Raw genomic sequence first — 19,629 nt, 5'->3', positions numbered from 1 at the left:
GTCAAATCAAATTAAAACCAGAGTCCTCGCCACTAAGGAAATAATGGAAGATGTGCTGTGAGAGAATATACAAGATAGGAGGGAGATAGGTTTTCTTAGATGAGGGAACAACTGAGCTTATTTTGGAAGGAAACAGCAGTTATTAGCTTGGTGAAGAGGGGGAAGGACATTCTAGGCAGTGGGAGCAGTGTGTGCAAAGATTTGAAAACGAGAAGGTAGAGGGGCACCTGGGTGTCTCAGTCAGTTGAGTGTCCAGTTTTGGCTCTGGTCATAATCTCGCGGTTGGTAAGTTTGAGCCCCACATCGGCCTAGCTGCTGTCAGCACAGAAGCTGTCAGCGCAGAGCCTGCTTCAGATCCTCTGTCCCCCTCTCTCTCTGCCCCACCCCCAGTTGTGCTCTCTCAAAAAATAAATAAGCATTTAAAAAAAAAGTAGAGAGACTTTGGGAATCTATAAATTGTTTACTTTAAGCATGGAATCTGAGGGTGGGGGGTGACAAGAGATGAACTCAGCTTGTGAAGGACTTTATGAGCCATGCTTCCAGGAATCTAAAAGGCTATAGAAGGTCAACAGGGAAGTCAAAGGATCATCTTTGTTCTTAAAAAAAAAAAAAAAAAAAAGATAGCTCTGGCTGCAGTGTGGCGAATGGATTGAAAGGAAGTAGAACTAACTGGATGCAAAGAGATCAGCTGTGGGACTTGTAAACTGTGTAAGGAAGGCACGACAAGGAGCTAGATTAAGTCAGTAACTATAGGGTTAAACATTTGAGAGATCTTAGTAAGTAGAACTTATCTTCTTTGAAGAAATTTCTATTCAAGTCGTTTGCCTATTTTTTAATTGGGTTGTTTGTCTTTTTGTTGTTGAGCTGTAAGAGATCTTTATATATTCTGGGTACTAGAACCTTATCAGAGATGTGATTTGCAAAAAAAAACACAAGGGTTTTTAAAATAAGTTGCATGCTGTGTCTCTATTCCTCCTACTAGGTCAGCTACCACCTTGAAATGAGCTTTTTTGAAGTATATAATGAAAAAATTCATGACCTTCTGGTTTGTAAAGGTGAAAATGGGCAGAGAAAGCAACCAGTAAGATTGAAACAATTTATAATTTGCTTTTAATTTGTTTTTGTAAATGCATGTAGTTATATTGGTTCTCAAGATGATCTAGAGAGCTTACATTTTGACTAAAATTGCTGTTAAATGATAGCAAATGCTTGGAATCTACAGTCTAAATAAGTAAATCAATAGTAAATAAGCTGAATGTTATTGTTAGTGGAAATTAACTTAGGTATCAAATTTAGCCTTTTGTAAAGCAAATATTGTATACAAATTAAAGATAAAATATTTGTTCCAGAGTTGAGTTGGACCACTTAAGTCAAATGCCAAATCCCTAAAAGTCTATAAAGCCAAAAACCAGAAGTTTAAAAACTGTGTTGTTATTATAGAATATGTATCTTACCAGATCATTTAGCAAATTGATAACATTTCTGGTTACAAAGTTTAAAATGTATAATGTAAAACTGAAAACAATTTTAACTGTCTGAAATTTATCGAACATATTTTAGAGACATATTTAGAAGCATAGAGATACTAGTTACTGCAGGTCTTAAGAATATTGAACTAGTAAGATATTTGATGTTACAGTCAACTGTAGCATATTGTGCGATTAGAAAACAGTTTGGATATTGAAATTGTCTTAATGCCTTACAGATTTGTGTCTGTGAGAACCTTTATATTTACCCCTGGGTCAAGTTAAGGCAAATCTCTTTGCCTTAAACTCAAAATATAGACAAAAAAATCATTTAAAATTATATTTTATATGAAATAATTTGTCATGCCCTTAATAGTGCTAATGTTTGCTTCCACTAGCTGAGAGTAAGGGAGCATCCTGTTTCTGGACCATATGTTGAAGCTCTGTCAATGTAAGTGTTTGGCTCAGCAAGAGCAAGGAGAAAAGAAATGAGTAGAGTGAATATTGTTCTCATTTGCCTCCCCAGCTTTGAAACCCTGGATAACTATTTAGCCTTCTACTCTTAATATTATTCAAATAACCATTCCTTCTCTTTCCAACTAGAGTGCGGGCTGCGTGTTTTTGTATTTGTTTATGTATTTCACAACATGTGTAAAGTGCCGAGCATAGAGTGTTATGCTGTGTGTGAAATACTTGATTTTTCTCCCTACCCCCCACCGTTTCCCTATTAAGTTAAGCCTTCCCTCTTGAGCTGCTTTATATATCTATTACTTGAAGCTGAAGAGGAGAGAAGGTAATAAGATAAGTTCAGTGTTGAGAGTGTGAAACATACTGAGTCATTTACTTCATCTTTCAACACTCCAAATGCTTTCTTATTTTTTATTTTTATTATTTTTATTATTTATTTATTTTTTAATTTACATCCAAGTTAGTTAGCATATAGTGCAACAATGATTTCAGGAGTAGATTCCTTAATGCCCCTTACCCATTTAGCCCATCCCCCCCTCCCACAACCCCTCTAGCAACCCTCTGTTTATTCTCTATATTTAAGAGTCTCTTATGTTTTGTCTCCCTCCCTGTTTTTGTATGATTTTTGCTTCCCTTCCCTTATGTTCATCTGTTTTGTATCTTAAATTCCTCATGAGTGAAGTTGTATGATATTTGTCTTTCTCTGACTAATTTCGCTTAGCATAATACCCTCCAGTTCTATCCACGTAGTTGCAAATGGCAAGATTTCATTCTTTTTGATTGCCGAGGAATACTCCATTGTATATATATACCACATCTTCTTTATCCATTCATCCGTCGATGGACATTTGGGCTCTTTCCATACTTTGGCTATTGTCGATAGCGCTGCTATAAACATTGGGGTGCATGTGCCCCTTCGAAACAGCACACCTGTGTCCCTAGGATAAATGCCTAGTAGTGCAATTGCTGGGTTGTAGGGTGGTTCTATTTTTAGCTTTTTGAGGAACCTCTGTACTGTTTTCCAGAGTAGCTGCACCAGTTTGCATTCCCACTAAATGCTTTCTTAAGGGAAAGGGAAAGTGGTTAGGAATGGATTCAGCTCCATTTAATAAAACTGGGATTATGTTAAGATGCATACATACCAGCATAGCCACCCCCATGTATACATCAAGTGTATGTTTTGGTCTCATGAATTCGACTTGAAAACTATAATGTTAAGAGCTAAGCTGCTTCATTAATTAAAATCATGCTTTTTGGTAAAATTAAAGCATTTTATTTTCTACCCTTCAAGAATGGAGATAGTGAAAGATTCTGTGAGAATCAGTATAATAATACCTATGAATTATTCAATTGTGGTCGTTAGAGAGTAATTATATAATTGAGAGGTTATTATATTATGAGAATAAGAGTGTAATAATCAGTTAAATTGATTTTGTCTTCTTTTTAAAAATAGGAATGTTGTCAGTTCTTACTCTGATATCCAGGTAAGACTGATTGTGTTTTATTTTCTTTCCACTAGATAAAGATCATAATCTTAAGTATTCATAAGAATATTTCTCCTTAATTACTACTTACATAAGTAAAAAGTTAATCTTGTTAATTCATTATGAGCTGATTTTGTTTGTTAAACTTTAATCAAAAGAATTACTCTTCTTAACTAAAAATAAAAATTGACCATCATAGTAGCTGAGAGTTATTGAAATAGCATTTTAAAAATATTATTTGCCTGGCTGGCTCATTTGGTAGAGCATGTGACTCTTGATCTTGGGGTTATGAATTTGAGCCCCAAGTTGGGCGTAGAGATTACTCAAACGTAATAAAATCTTAAAAAAAAAAAAAATAAAGGTGTGATTTCCTGTTTCAGATATCTGTGATGGAAACAAAATTGACAATGGGAATACAAATTATTAAATGATAAACATGTATTTATTTCATTTTATAAACAGATTATAAAGCATATATGTTGCCAAACATGCTTACATAACTTTTTTGTTCCTTAATTTGTTCCGATAAATTTTAGTTTACAGTTCTGACCTCCCTCTCTTCTTTCCTCTAAGAGTTGGCTAGAATTGGGAAATAAACAAAGAGCCACGGCTGCTACTGGTATGAATGATAAAAGCTCCCGATCGCATTCAGTTTTTACCCTGGTGATGACCCAGACCAAGGTATTCTTTCTGTTGATTATTTTCTTAGGTAAGCTAACGACTGTATTCAGGTTTTATGTCTTTCTTATTTTATTCTTTAAATCAAAGGTAAGAGTATAGTAATCTATATATATAACATAATTGGAATTGAGTATACACAATAACTGAATGACTTTTAGTATATATGGCAGGGGTTTTTTTGCTGTTTAAAAAGTCAATAACATGATTATTAATTTATATTATTGGTGTTATCATATCAATATATGATAATAGGTTATCAATATATGGTAATTGTATAGTATTTGGAAAAACCTATCAGAAAGTCAGAGATTTTAAAAAATTCAGCCATAGGTTCCACTACTCAAATAAAACATCTCTAAGTATTTTGGCATATTTTAGTTATTTTACAGTCACACTTAAACACATTTACAAGATCTGCAACAATTTTATGCTATTGAAATTCTTTGCCAAATATAATTTTTCATAGCTGTAAAATATTCCATTGACTATTCCAGTTCCTCAAGTTTTTCTCTACTGTTGGACATTTATGTTGCTTTTAAATACCTTGCTCCTTTAATGCTGGGATAAACGACACCTTTGTGTTCGTTAAGCTTTTGCTCTATTTATGGCTGTTTTCTTAATAGAGAAGTTGTGAGTTTTTCTCTTTAAAGTCACTTCTTTGTGGCATAGGGCAAGCATTGCTCCATATATTCTTGGATATGTATGCATTATAAGTTGTCACAGATTCATGAAGGGATAGTTTCAAAAATAAATGAGTGGTTTGTGATCTTGTATAACTTTCCATTTCAAGACTTACATTGATAGCAAGTCATAGAAGAATTTATGACATTATTTTACTATCATTTTGCTACAGATAGAATCTGTGGAAGGTGAAGAACATGATCACAGAATAACAAGTCGGATAAACTTGATAGATCTGGCGGGCAGTGAACGCTGCTCCACAGCTCAGACTAGTGGAGAGCGCCTGAAGGTAAATATGAGGCTTTGGTGGGGCACCTGGCTGGCTCAGTCAGTGGAGCATGTGACTCGATCTCGGGGTTGTGAGTTCGAGCCCCACGTTGGGTGTTGAGATTAATTAAAGAAGTAAAATCTTTACCAAAAAATATGAGGCTTTTCTGATTTTGATAAAACTTATTCCCCACGGCATTATTTTTAGGAGATTAATATTAAATATATTTAGCAAGAGCAACAGCAACAACAAAAACAAAAGCAACAGCAAAAAACAAAAACAAAAAACTCTACGTGCAATTTATGGATTGCATTGCTGTGGTTTAAAAAGAGATCTTTACTTTTTGTTTATGTTTACTTTTTAAAGAAAATTAGTAAATTTTGAGTTGTAAAAAGGTGGTAGTTTATGGTAGAAAATATTTACTCAATAATTATATGAGGGAAGGAATATATTTTGTGAAATAAATTTATTGCTGAGCAGTTATTTTAAATTAGATGTTATTATCTTGTATGCAGGAAGGTGTGAGTATTAACAAGTCCCTGCTCACATTGGGAAAGGTTATATCTGCGCTTTCTGAACAAGCAAACCGGAAGAGAGGTTTTGTTCCTTACCGTGAATCTGTTCTTACATGGCAAGTATCTTTTGAAGTACAAAGAATTGTATAAAATATAGTGAATACTGTGGGGAAAAGAACAATTGACTGACTTCATGTAGCTTTGGGACAGAGCAGAAGTGCTTAGTGGTGTGAATTCTGGAGCCGGCCTACGTGGATTTGAATCTCAGCTCTGCATCCTATAAACTATGTGACTTTGGTCAAATCCTTAATACTCTAGTCTGTTTCCTCCTCTGTAAAATGGGATAATAACAATGCCTACCTTTTAGGGATATAGTGAAGATTAAATAATTAATGTAAAACTCTTAATACATAGTATGTTCTATATCCATGTAAGCACCTGTTACTATACTTACTATTTTTAGTGCTTAATGTTTAATGTTTGAGCATACATGATATCACCGACCATGTTGGTATGTGTGTAAAGTGAAATTGTCTTGTTTATTTGGCTAGCATTTTAAGCGTTCAATATGTGTTTTCATTAATGAATATGTTTTCATAAATCAGATACATTACATTCAATCTATACATCTGTATAGATTTAATATCTACTTGTGACAAGCATTAATACATAATAATTCTGGTAAGGACTGTATCTCTCCTTGACAGCAACATGTCTTTACAATTGGCTTATTAGAAGGTAGTTGTCGCCTCACAACACATAAGCGAAAATCTGATTTTTGTGTGTGTGCCTTTTGAAAGTTAAAGAATAGTGAAATTCATTCTGCATTAATAAAGATAGGCATTTTAGTCTCATACTACCTTTTTTCTTCTAAAATAAGGCTTTTGCGTATAGTAGAAAACAAAATTTTTGTTTATATGTCCATTCATCATATTCAATATGAGCACCTGTTCAGAAAGGTTGTGGTAGCACTGGGAATACAGGGATGAGCAACACACATCGTTTGTTTCCTGAAGTAGCTCAGAGTCTAGCCTGGGGAGAGGGAAGAGCTATCTTACTAAATACTTGATGGTTAGCCATATTTTAAAATCTTTGCACTGGTTATTGTTTCATGAAACAATATAAAAAGTATAAAAGGAAATAAAATGTTCATGAGATCTAAAAGTAGCTACAAATATCAAAAAAGCTCTGAATGGTGGGGTGCCTGGCTGGTTCAGTCGGCAGAGCATGCGACACCTGATCTCAGGGTCATGAGTTCAAGCCCTACATTGGCCATAGAGCTTATTAAAAAAAAAAAAAAAAGTTCAGAATGGTGTTTGAGTGAAGAGTATAATTCTGTGTTTTATACCCTATTAGCTTGTTTTGTGGTTTCTAGATAATCACTGCTATTAAGTTGTTGTAGAAGCAAAGTCTAATTATAACTTACTTCCCTTGAAGGCTGTTAAAAGAAAGTCTGGGTGGAAACTCAAAAACTGCAATGATTGCTACAGTCAGTCCTGCTGCCAGCAACATTGAGGAAACATTAAGCACCCTTAGATACGCCAGCCAAGCCCGCATGATAATCAATATCGCCAAAGTAAATGAAGATATGAATGCTAAGTTAATTAGAGGTGACTATGTTTCTAAAAATTTAAAAATTATTTTGTAACAGTTAAATCTCAAATATTAATTTTAGTCATGAAAATGTGCAATTTAAGAAAATTAAAGATTTTTCTTTCATACTTATTTATAATAGATTTTAGTCATCATTCTACAGTGATGGTGGAAGTGAACTGGAAGGACAATGGGAAAGAGAATAAAGAAACCATCAGGAAAACTGCGTAGAAAATAGAGAGTGGGTAAAGGGGAAATAGCAAGCATAGCTAAATCATCTTACAGACTGAGCCATAGATGCATACAGCAAAATAACAATAATATTATTTATTATTTTTTCTCTTATGACCTTTTCTCCGTTGTCATTCTGTTTATCAGCTCTACTCTTGCTTAGTTCATTGATCTAAAGGATAGTGATCCTGGGTGCCTGGGTGGCTCAGTCGGTTGAGCGTCTGACTCTTGATTTCGGCTCAAGTGATGATCCCAGGGTTGTGGGATTGAGCCCCGCATCAGGGTCTGTGCTGAGCGTGGAGCCTGCTTGGGATTCTCTCTCTGTCTCTCTGTCTCTCTCCCTCCCTCTGCCCCTCTTCCCTGCTCATGCACTCTCTCCATGTATAAAATAAAATACAGGATGCCTGGGTGGCTCAGTCAGTTGGGCGTCCGACTTTGGCTCAGATCGTGATCTTGCAGTCTTTGAGTTCAAGCCCCACATCAGGCTCTGTGTTGACAGCATAGAGCCTGGAGCCTGTTTCAGATTCTATGTCTCCCTCTCTCTCTGCCCATCCCCTGCTCATGCTCTGTCTCTCTCTCTCTCAAAAATAAATAAAGATTAAAAAAAGAAATTAAAAATAAATAAATAAATAAATAAATAAATAAATAAATAAAAAAGATAGTGATCTAAAGGCTTGAGTTTCTAACAAAGGCCTAACTTCATTTATGCTAAATACTACATTCTGTTTATCTTTTGGGAATCACCTGCTGAGGATGGGCTTGAACACCTGCTAGGAACCCTTGATTTGTACAGTTTCTCTTGGCTTATGTGGAACTACCATCTTGTCATAGTCCTTTGTCCTCTGGTCCTTTTGAGCAGCAGAGGGTGAATAGCTACTTCAGAGGAGAAGGCCAGAGAAGAACGAGTTTATTGTATCACAGTCCATTTTTTCCCTTTTGGATTCCCCTCTCTTTCACAAATAGGACTGTTTTCATTAAAAATAAGTATTCTGAATTCCAGCTTGAAAAATCTTTGATTTTTATCAGACATGTTTTTATGAGTAAGGTTTGCCAGGGCCGTCCTAGTTTATATCTGCTTCTCAGTGTGATGAATAGTTCTGCCTTTCCTTCTCAAAAGTGTCCCACTTTGGACACTACATTATATGGCCATAGTGTTTATGAGGCGGGGGGGGGGGGTGGGATTCATTAACATGGGAGCACTTTTTCAGGTTAAGTAGGAATTTATAGGTAATGTAAGTAAAGTAGAATTGATTTCTGCAAATATTGTTTTATTTAATATTTAAAATTTCAAGTAAGATTGGAGGATTAAGCCTCCTGTGGTAGTTATTACATATCAGATGTTGTTAATCATGCATCTTTTTTACAAATATTTAGAATTGAAAGCAGAAATTGAAAAGCTAAAAGCTGCTCAAAGAAACAGCCGAAATATTGACCCCGAACGATATAGGCTGTGCCGGCAAGAAATTACATCCTTAAGAATGAAACTGCATCAACAGGAAAGAGACATGGCGGAGATGCACAGGTGGAATGTAGTCAGTACTTCAGATGTCAGGGTGTTGTCTGGAGTCATTGGACTGGTGGGGCTGGGGCTGGTGGAGAGGGAGGAGCTTGGGAGGGGTCTGCAGCTCTGTTTCTCTACTTTCTGTGTGAACAGAGCAGTCCATCCCAGACTGTCATTTGTTAAATATTCCGAAGTGGCTTCCTAATCTTTATTGATAGTCTTTTGAGTCTCAGTATTACATGTCTGGATATTTTTAACTCTATTATTTTTGTCTTTGGAAAGAGCCTGGAAAGAAAAATTTGAACAAGCCGAAAAAAGAAAACTTCAAGAAACAAAGGAGTTACAGGTATCATTTCAACTCTCTAAACTGATTTGAAAATTAAATAAAGATGACAGTAAATATGCAAATCTAATTTCTCAAATACTCATTGCATACTGACTCTGTACAAAGCAATACCATAAACAGAACTAGTATAAAGAAGTGTTGAGATAAAGATTGTGATTAGTTAGAGCCCATGGCTGTGTTGGAAAGTTAAAATAAACAAACCATCTAATTCTATTTACTTTGGTTCAACAAATATTAAATATTTGTGCTGTGCTGGGCATGGGGGTGGCCCAAGATGAATAAAATGTGGTTTTGGCCCTCAGAGAGCATGTGATCTGAAGGGAGGTTTACAGAATGTAAATAGATGACGGAAATGCAGTTTGACTTGACTCAGTTGAACCATATGACACTGCCATTTTTTAGGTAAAAAATGGTTGAACACTGGGAGGGTCATGGGGTCATGTGGTTCAATCTAATGCAATGAAAAGGGTATAAAAGGTAGAGAGCAGGAGATGGGAGGGAGTAATTAACTTTGATGGGGATGGTTATTAAGGAGGACTTTAAAGAGAAAGAGACAAGATTTTGTTAGGCTACCAAAGTCAAGATTTCTAAGCAGGAAGTCCCATATTCAGAATCATGGAGGGACAACACAGCTTGGATGTTCACGGAATTAACTTGTATATTAATGCTGGTGACAGAGATTAGACTGGAGGGAGATGCAAGATTCAGATCATGACGTAGTTACGAATTTGAATTTAGGTGACTAGGAGCTACTGAAGGGCTCTAAATGGAAAGGGAGTGACATGAGTAGACTTGTGTTTTAATAGATGATTCTGGTAATGGTGGATTTGACGGAGGAAAGACTGATGATGTGTGGCGAGGTTATTCATGTAGGAGCCTGTTACCATGTTTAAGGCAAGAGATGGTAAGAGCTTGGAGGAAAGAAGTGGTGGGGGAATGTCTAGTGGAGGAGCTGGATTCATGAGATAGAAAGGCGTTCAAATTGATAGGCGCAGAGGGTGTTTTTCGATGTGTGTGTTGAGAGAAATGGAAAAGTAAAGAATGATCCCAGGTTTCTGAAGTGTGTGCATTGCATTGTGAAATTATGAAGTCATCAGTGTGGTCAAAGAAGTCCGACAACAGTGGGTTAAAGAATGACTAAGGAAATAGAGCCATACATGTAAACCTGAAAACCTCAAGTGGGAATTGAAGGAATCAGGAAGGGGCTATGAGATTGTGGGGAAATTTTATTTTGTTCCTTTTGGTTTTGTTTCTTTAAAGGATGGAAGAGACTTAAACTTTTTTTAATTAATTAATTAATTTACTTATTTTTGAGAGAGAGAGAGCTAGAAAGCCTGAACAGGGGAGGGGCAGAGAGAGAGAGGGAGAGAGAATCTCAAACAGGCTCCATGCCGTTAGGCTCCGAGCCTGATGCAGAGCTTGATCTCAGAAACCATGAAATCATGACCTGAGCTGAAAACAAGAGTCAGACACTTAACCCACTGAGTCATGCACTCTGACCTAAACTTTTTTATAGGAATCAAAAGCCCGTAATGGAATGAGGTTCTAAAGGGAGATGGGAGAGCATGGGTCAAGGGCAAAGGTATTGGCAGTGAAGGAAACATTTCAAATGATTGGTAGGCAAAGTATCATAAGAATTGAGCGGAAGGGTGGAATATTCCTTGGTAGTGGTCAGTCCAGCTTCACAGAAGTGAGATTTGAGTTTTGAAGATTTGGCTTTGAAGCTTGGGCAAGATTTTGATAGGCAGAAAAAAGGAAGAGTGCATTCTAGGAAAGGAAAATTATGTGAGAGTAAAGGTATAAAAATTTAAGGTGTGCTCAGAAGAGGATGTGTAGATCAGTTTTATGGGAGCAGGCAGTTTGTATAAGGTCATAGGGAGATAAAATTGGCAGCATATGTTATGGTTAGTTTATTGATTTTCAAGCTAAGAAATTTGTTTTATCCTGTGTGAACCGGAAAGTGATTGAAACTGACCAGGGAGTTGACATTTTGAGAATACTCTTTCAGGAGCATTAATTTGGTATAGGATGTAAGATGAACTGAAGACAGGAGGAATTGTTGACAGGGCGATCAGGAGGCTGCTGCAGTCGTTCAAGTATGAGGTGATAAGGGTGTGAACTAAGGTGATGGCAGCAGACACACCAAAAGGAACTGACCCATTCTAAAGACAATCAGTCAATAAGAATAGGCACAGTTTGGGGATGATGGATTGTTGTATGAGAGGGCTGAGGATGGTGAAGATCAAAGAAAGGTTAGCATAACTCTAAAAGTCTAAGAAGTATGATGGTAAGAGTCATAGAGAAGCCATGAAGTAGACAGTCTAAGAAACCTTTATTGAGACTTCACATACAGTGATTTTAATGTTTAACATAGACCATTTATTTTAGGTGGATTTAATAATTTGATGCTTGTCATTAAGGTTAATTTGTTTTCTCTGATCTCTGCTAGAAAGCAGGAATTACATTTCAAATGGACAACCATTTGCCAAACCTTGTCAATCTCAATGAAGATCCTCAGCTATCAGAGATGCTGTTATATATGATAAAAGAAGGAACAACGACAGTTGGAAAGTGTGGACCAAACTCAAGCCATGATATTCAGTTATCTGGGGTGCTGATTGCTGATGATCACTGGTATGTCATTCTTCTAAAAATAAAAAGGCACCTGTTCATTTTTAAATAGGCTTCTGTATCTTGGTAATGTATGGTTTCCTTCACATGAGGCGTTCATTTATACTAATTCTTTGGTATAATTCTTCAAATGCATCTTTTAGCCAAGGCAAACTGACATTCTGAGTGTTTTGCAAGGAAGATAGGTTAATTACTCTTAGTGTGAGGTACAGTGTAATGCTATTTCTGTTTTGGTGTATGTGATCTCTTGGTTGAGGGATCATTTCTTTTCTTGGAATGATAATCATTGACATTAAACTAAACTTCCATCCATCTTTTTTTATTTTTTAAGTTTATTTTAAGTAATCTCTACACCCAATGTGGGGCTTGAACTCACGACCCCAAGATCAAGAGTCACATGCTCTTCTGAGTGAGCAAGCCAGGCACCCCAAACTTCTATCCATCTTACATGGCAAGATTTTTGGTTGGACTGACAAATTAAAAGTTTTTTGTTCGATGTGAATTTTGTTCATATGAATTGAATGATTATATACATATTGTTGGGATGACAGTGTATGTAAACTGTTTTGGCTCCATGTTGTTTTCAAGATTCATTCATGTTGATGTTCTTTTATTTTTACTGCTGTGAAGTATCTTATTAGGTGTATTTATCTATCTTTTATATTATTACAGTGTATCTCTTGTCGATAGACATTTGGATTGTTTCTAATTTTTTGTTACCACGTTACTGCTGTGTCTATTCTTATACATGCCTCTGGGTACAAATGTGGAGAGTTTCTCTAGAGTAAGTTTCTCAGATGATAAACTGAGATGCGAGCCCTCAAGTCGTAGCCAGTAGGAACTTGGGAGGCCTGACCTACCAGACCGGTCATGTTTAACTGTGAGCAGCCTTTCCGTTTACCCTGATCTGCTGTATAAATATTATGATGGTCTAATTATGCTAAAATAATATTAATTTTTAAAGTTTGGGAAACACTCTTAGATTATATCTAAGAATACTTGAGATTATAGGATATGTTCTTATTCAACTTTACTTCAAAGTAATTTCAAATTGTTTTCCAAAATAATTTTCAATTTGTTTTCCAAAGTGTTTTCCAAAATTTGTTTTCTAAATTTGTTTTCCAAGATGATTATGAGTTTTTACTTCCATTGGCATTGAGAGTACCTATTATTCTATATCCTTGTCAACACTTGGTATGCTCAGACTTTAATTTATACCAGTATGGTAGACATGATGTGGTATCTCATTGTGGATTCTTTTTGCATTTCTTTGACTAATGGTCTTTCATGTATTGGCCATTTTAGTTTTCTTTTATTTTTTAAATGTTTATTTATTTTGAGAGAGAGAGAGAGAGAGAGCAAGTGGGCGAGGAGCAGAGAGAGGGGGAGAGAGAGAATCCCAAGCAGGCTCTGGGCTGTCAGCGCAGAGCCCAATATGGGGCTCCATCTCACGAACTGTGAGATCATGACCTGGGCCAAAATCAAGAGTCGGGCATTTAACCAATTGTGCCACCCAGGCGCCACTAGTTTGTCTTTCTGTGACTTGCCTATTTATGTCTTTGGTCTGTGTTTTAGTTGGATTGTTTTTTTACTTTGTAATTTGTAAGAGTTCTTTATATATTCTCATTGCCAAGCCTTTGTTTTGTGTGTTGCAAGTATCTTTTTTTTCCAGTGTGTAGTTTATCTTTTCACTCTCTTATTGTGCCTTAGGATGGATCAAAGTTCTTCATTTTATTGTAGTACATAGCATCAATCTTTTCCCTTTACAACAGTTGTGTCTTCTTTAAGAAATCCTTTCCATGCTGAGGTCATAGAGATGTTCTAAATTTTCTTCTAGATGTTTTGAAGTTTTGCTTTCACATTTAAGTCCTTAAGTAGTTCTGGGTTGTTTTGTTTGGTGTGAAGTAGGGATCTAAATTCATTTATTTCTCATGTGAATCACCAATTCTCCCAGTATCATGTATTAAATAGTATAATTGCTTCTTTTGTGATCTGTAGTGTTCATATAAAAAATTTCCAAAAATATGGGAATCTTTTTCTTCTCACTAATACTCTCCATAGTCTTAATTATTTGAGCTTTATAATGTCTGTGTATCTAGTATGGCAAATCCCCTTCTTCAGGTCCTTTTGTTCTTCTATTAGTTCACTGCTTTCTATAACAAATAAATCTCCTATTATTTACACCAGTGGCAAAGATACATGACATAATCCCAAAGTGTTTATAGTCCAGTAGGGGACTAGGAAGTCCCCTGCTTGCCTGGCAGTCTGTATTTCCCCTTTTAGTACACTCATCACTGTTGTCTTACTCACCACACAGTGAACTTTATGACAGCTGGGTTTGTGTCTGTCTTCATTGCTGAGACATATCTAGTACATGGGGGCTTAATGAATGAAAGAACTTCAGTAGCTATCAATGTGTATTAATGTTACACGGGTCTTGCATTCTTAGTGCTTAGAAGTAAAGTCCACTTATAGTTTGAATCCTAAAGACAAGCTTCTAGCATTTAAAAAAAAATTGTTTTTAAGTTTATTTATTTTGAGAGAGAGAGTGTGGGAGGGGCAGAGAGAGACGGAGAGAGAGAATCCCAAGCAGGCTCTGTACCATTAGTACAGAGCCTGATGTGGGGCTTGAACTCACGAACTGTGAGATCATGACCTGAGCCAAAACCGAGTCAGACACTTAACCGACTAAGCCACCCAGGCACCCCAAGCTTCTAGCATTTAAGTTGGTCCTTGAAGGGTGGAAGCGATAACATTCTTCCTATGTTGAAGAAATGACTCAAAAGAGAGAAGCTGATGTCAAGGCAAATTGAGGGTTCTGATATGGATGGTTGAGTATAAGATAGGATTCTTATGGGGAAACAGTGATGGATAAAGAATGTTGGTGGTTGAAGCCAGATTGTGGAGAGTTCAGAATGCCAGGCCAAGGAATTTTGATGTTAGAGTAGATAGACCTAGGAGAGAGAAGGAATCAGAACAAGTAGATATTGTTTAAATTGTCACCTAAGACCCTAGACTGGTAGGAAGGATGTATTGCTTAGGGGTGAGCTATTCCTTCCAGATTCTTTTCTCTAGATGATCCATTTGAACTGTTATTCTTTAATTATAGATCTTGGAGCCGAATCAACAGCTAGAGGTTTTGGGTTAGGACTCAGCTTTTGCTGCTGTTTTTTCCTCTCTGTCAGGTTAATCCAAAGATGACTTTGGAGTGTCTTTCCTATTCTCTAAATAAAAAGACTCAAAGGAACATGTAGCATTTATAGCTGATTTTCCATAGTGTCAGGGTCCAGTTAATTAGATTTAAGGAGTCTAATCTAAGCATCTAAGTGCTTCCATGCTTTTCCTTCTGTATTACCCTACTTTTCATGAGAAGAGAATGTTTGTTTTCCTATGCATCTTTAAAACTACATAAAACCAGAAATTAAAAAATAATACACTCAAAACTGTTTCATTCATAGGTCACTATTGTCAATCTTCTAATGTTTTTTCCTTGAATTTGCTTCATTTTATTTTTGGGGAGAGGATTGGTATTTTTTTATTTTTTTATTTTTTCAACATTTATTTATTTTTGGGACAGAGAGAGACAGAGCATGAATGGGGGAGGGGCAGAGAGAGAGGGAGACACAGAATCGGAAACAGGCTCCAGGCTCCGAGCCATCAGCCCAGAGTCTGACGCGGGGCTCGAACTCACAGACCGCGAGATCGTGACCTGGCTGAAGTCGGATGCTTAACCGACTGCGCCACCCAGGCGCCCCTTGGTATTTTTTTAAAGTAGTTGTTATCAAAATATATACAGTGAACATCCTTCCTACCACTGGTGGACAGAATTGCTAAATAAGCCAGGCTTTTTTTTCACCAAAAGTTCAAAATATAGTTGGAGGAAAATAAAAGAATTTTAAGTTTTTTTGGTCAGAAATTGATATGAACCTTAACACCAAAGGAATAGCCCAAGCAGGATGATTTCATATTGCCCATTTCTTACTTTTTCATCTATCTTGTAATTATAACAATGTGCTTCTTATCTTAACAGTATTATAAACAATTCTGATGGGATAGTGAGTATCATCCCAGTTGGAGAGGCAAAGACATATATAAATGGAAAACATATTTTGGAATCCACAGTATTACATCATGTAAGTTAGCTGGTGCTAAAAATATAACAAATTGTTTCACTTTGGGTAAGTTTTTTAATTCATGTGAATCCCAGTTTTCTCCTAAGATAAGGTAGTGAACTAGATTAAGGATTTTTTTAGTTCTAAAATTATCTTTTCTATTAATTTACTAATTGCCTTTGTGTAAAGACACAGGTTGTATCACTGTAAACCAGTACCCGAAGAGCTGACCACTGATAACATCATTATATGTCCAGTAAAGAGCTGGGCTTTGGAATTAGGCCAGACAAGGTTGAAGCCCTGGTCATTTGCTAGGTGATCTTTGAAAAAAATTATTTAACTAGGGTGATTATATATCACCCAAAGCGGGACACTTTTGAGAGCATTTTCTTTTCTTTTCTTTTCTTTTCTTTTCTTTTCTTTTCTTTTCTTTTCTTTTCTTTTCTTTTTTAATGTTTATTTATTTATTTTTGAGAGAGAGAAAGCATAGGCCGGGGAGGGGCAGAGAGAGAAGTAGACACAGAATCTGAAGCAGGCTTCAGGCCCTGAGCTGTTAGCACAGATCCCGATGCAGGGCTTGAACCCACAGACCATGAGATTATGACCTGACCTCAACCGACTGAGCCACCCCGAGGTACCCCGAGAACATTTTCAATAATTACAGTGGGAGAACAGGCATAAACCAGTGTGTTGCAGACAAAGCAAGACCTTTGGTCACTTCATATATATCCTACTTTTCGGGGTAGGGGAGGCTTAAATGAAATAATGTATAGTTCTTAACACTGTTTGCAAATTGTAAGCTCAGAGAGTGCTTATTGTTAATTAAGTTCTGTGCTCTTTAGCTTCCTCATTCCTAAAGTTGAAATAATAGTAGTGTCTCATTGGGTTGTTGTGAGACATAAATGAGATAATGTATAATGTAAGTTGTTTAACACAGTGATTGGCATATAGAAAATATTTAATGTTAGTTGCTATGATTTTTATTTTTATTATTACCATATTAGATTAAATGAATTGTTGAGATTAATGATTTGTCCCATGTAAGCTTGTGGTTCAAACTCACCTCAAGTAGTAAATTTTTTGTGTGCTTTAGGGTGATCGGGTGATTCTTGGTGGAGACCATTATTTTAGATTTAATCATCCAGTAGAAGTCCAGAAAGGAAAAAGGCCATCTGGTAGAGATACTCTTATAAGTGAGGGTCCAAAAGACTTTGAATTTGCAAAAAATGAGTTGCTCATGGCACAGAGATCACAGTAAGTATTATTGTTAATAAGAAATAGTAAGAATATGAGAGCAGTCTACAAGAGAGAGTTAATTCTATTGTGTATCTCCAGTAGTTAATTCTTTGGGTGTTCGTTTCTGGTGATATGATCTTTCTCTTGGCACATTCATTCATTTAACAGCATTTATTGAGCAGATGTTATGTATCTGTCACCATCCTAGGAAAAACAAAACATAGCTGAAAGTTAACTACTCCCCTGGAGGAATTTATCATCTCATGGTCTGAGAGATAGTTGTGATAGAGTTCCATGACAGAGTCCTGCACTGTGTGCAGTTTATGGAGTGAGGAGTACTCCTAGCCCCAACCAGGAATCAGCAAAGTTTTCCAGGTGATAAGAAGACATCTAATGGAATGGAGTCCCAAGAGACTGTTAGAAGTTAGCCAGCAGAACAGGGAGAGTGTAACCTTTTTTTTTCTTTGCCCCATTTTTAGTTCCTGCAATATTGTAGGATTTCTAATTTAAGCAGTATCCTAGTAAACTAATTGGTGAAGTATACATAAATAAAATACTATGGAGTTTGGACTTCATCTTAAAGAATATGGAGTCATTAAAGAATTTTAAGCAGACAAGAGACAGACATGATTAGAAATCACGTTTTTGGAGCTCACCATGAGCCAAGTCTGGAGAATGGATTAGAGTCAGAGTGAGTGTAGATTGCAAATGCAGTTCAGAGATTGTCGAAGTCAGAGAAGTACAGTGTGGTGGGATCTGAGAGAGAGTATCAAGGAGGAAGAATCAACCAGGCTTGATGAACAAAGAAGATGAAAAGAGGAGGAATCAGAATGACTGTTATGGACTGGGCTAATCCTACTTTATCTTTTTTTTTTTTTTTTTTTTTTTAACATTTATTTATTATTGAGAGAGAGAGACACAGAGCATGAGCAGAGGAGAGGCAGAGAGAGGGGAAGACACAGAATCTGAAGTAGGCTCCTGGCTCTGAGCTGTTAGCACAGAGCCCGATGCAGGGCTCAAACTCATGAACTGTGAGATCATGACCTGAGCCAAAGTCAGTCGCCCAACCAACTGAGCCACCCAAGCATCCCCCTACTTTGTTTATCTTTTAAAAGTCTGAACTTGCTTTTGCTCTTTTAAAAAAACATTATGGTACAATATATGTAACATAAAATTTACTACTTTAACCATTTTAAAATGTACATTTCAATGGTATTAAGTATGTTTGCAATGTGTACAGCCATCAAGCTATTCATCACCCCCAAATGAAACTCTGTACCATTAAACTGACTCTCCATTCTCCCTCTGGCCCCCCTCCTGCCCTGGGCCCTGGTCACTGCTAGCCTCCTTTCTTTTGCTATTCTTTTTTCCAGTAAAATTGGGAATGGAAATTTCTATACAGTACTTGCTAAAGCGTTGATTTTATTGGGAAGAAAGAAGCTTTTAGTTTTCTGTATTTCTTGATGCTTTTTCCCTTACATATTGAAAGATGACAATGCTAATTTAATGTTTTGACTTATCAAAATGTCAAATTATTATAGATGGTTGAAAACATACTCTGTTTTATCAGCTCTCATATTATTTTTAGTTATTTCAATTTTTTCCTAATCTATGACTTAAACGTGAATTAAAAGTTACTGATATTTGAAATAAAATTTTTGTAGTAACCATTATTAAACATACAATTTTATGTTTATTGTAATGTTAGCTATAAGATTTACTGCAGTGTTCACTATGACATCATATTTTTATATGACTTATTTTCTTTAAGATTAGAAAAATATATTTACTTAAATATCAGGTATCTGCTCTAGTAACCAAATTAGAAATAAGCAAATTTTTATCCTTTTATATTGTGTGGTGTAAACAATTCTAAGAGCAGTAAAAGTTTAAGAATACTGTTGGTTGAGTATCGGAAATTTTTGAGTTTAAAATTTTTGTTTAGTGGAAACATTTTAAATTGATTAAGAACTATGGTATATAGAGGATTCTTAATATATTCTGTGAATATCTTGCTACTTTGTAGACTTGAAGCAGAAATAAAAGAGGCACAATTGAGAGTGAAGGAAGAAATGATACAAGGAATCCAAATTGCAAAAGAAATGGCTCGGCAAGAGCTTTCCTCTCAAAAAGCTGCATATGAAAACAAAATAAAAGCATTGGAAGCAGAACTGGTAAAAGGCAGAACTGGTTTTCTCTTTCTCTGCAGGTGCACCCCAAGTAACGTATTGGCTGTAAAATCGATTGTATCCCTAGATATCAAAGATTAGAGATAAAACCACAGTGGGTCCTGGCTTTCTTTAATTTTACTTTAGAAAGCAAGTTAGCAGTAGACAAATGGCTGCTGGAAGATGAAGAAAAATCGAAAAGCTTCTGTTCTTTTTTACGAGAAGGCCCTTCTTGCCTGAAAGCTTAC

General features: G+C 36.2%; 1 protein-coding gene across 1 annotated transcript in view; it reads left to right on the top strand.

The window, feature by feature from the left end:
• KIF14 (kinesin family member 14) overlaps positions 1-19,629 on the top strand; it is a 56,494-nt gene that overhangs the window by 7,455 nt on the left and 29,410 nt on the right. The window contains exons 5-17 of the mRNA XM_043567613.1: positions 983-1,081; positions 1,865-1,917; positions 3,388-3,418; positions 3,992-4,099; positions 4,953-5,069; positions 5,564-5,679; positions 7,001-7,173; positions 8,762-8,909; positions 9,171-9,234; positions 11,684-11,868; positions 15,896-15,998; positions 17,071-17,231; positions 19,240-19,387. Of these exons, the coding sequence (XP_043423548.1) occupies positions 983-1,081; positions 1,865-1,917; positions 3,388-3,418; positions 3,992-4,099; positions 4,953-5,069; positions 5,564-5,679; positions 7,001-7,173; positions 8,762-8,909; positions 9,171-9,234; positions 11,684-11,868; positions 15,896-15,998; positions 17,071-17,231; positions 19,240-19,387 (1,506 nt within the window). The remainder of the gene's footprint in view (positions 1-982; positions 1,082-1,864; positions 1,918-3,387; positions 3,419-3,991; positions 4,100-4,952; positions 5,070-5,563; positions 5,680-7,000; positions 7,174-8,761; positions 8,910-9,170; positions 9,235-11,683; positions 11,869-15,895; positions 15,999-17,070; positions 17,232-19,239; positions 19,388-19,629) is intronic.

Source organism: Prionailurus bengalensis, chromosome E4, assembly GCF_016509475.1.
Source record: "Prionailurus bengalensis isolate Pbe53 chromosome E4, Fcat_Pben_1.1_paternal_pri, whole genome shotgun sequence".
Taxonomy (NCBI): Eukaryota; Metazoa; Chordata; class Mammalia; order Carnivora; family Felidae; genus Prionailurus; species Prionailurus bengalensis.
The sequence above is the reverse complement of the archived record's forward strand: the minus strand, read 5'-3'. Positions and strand labels throughout refer to the sequence as shown.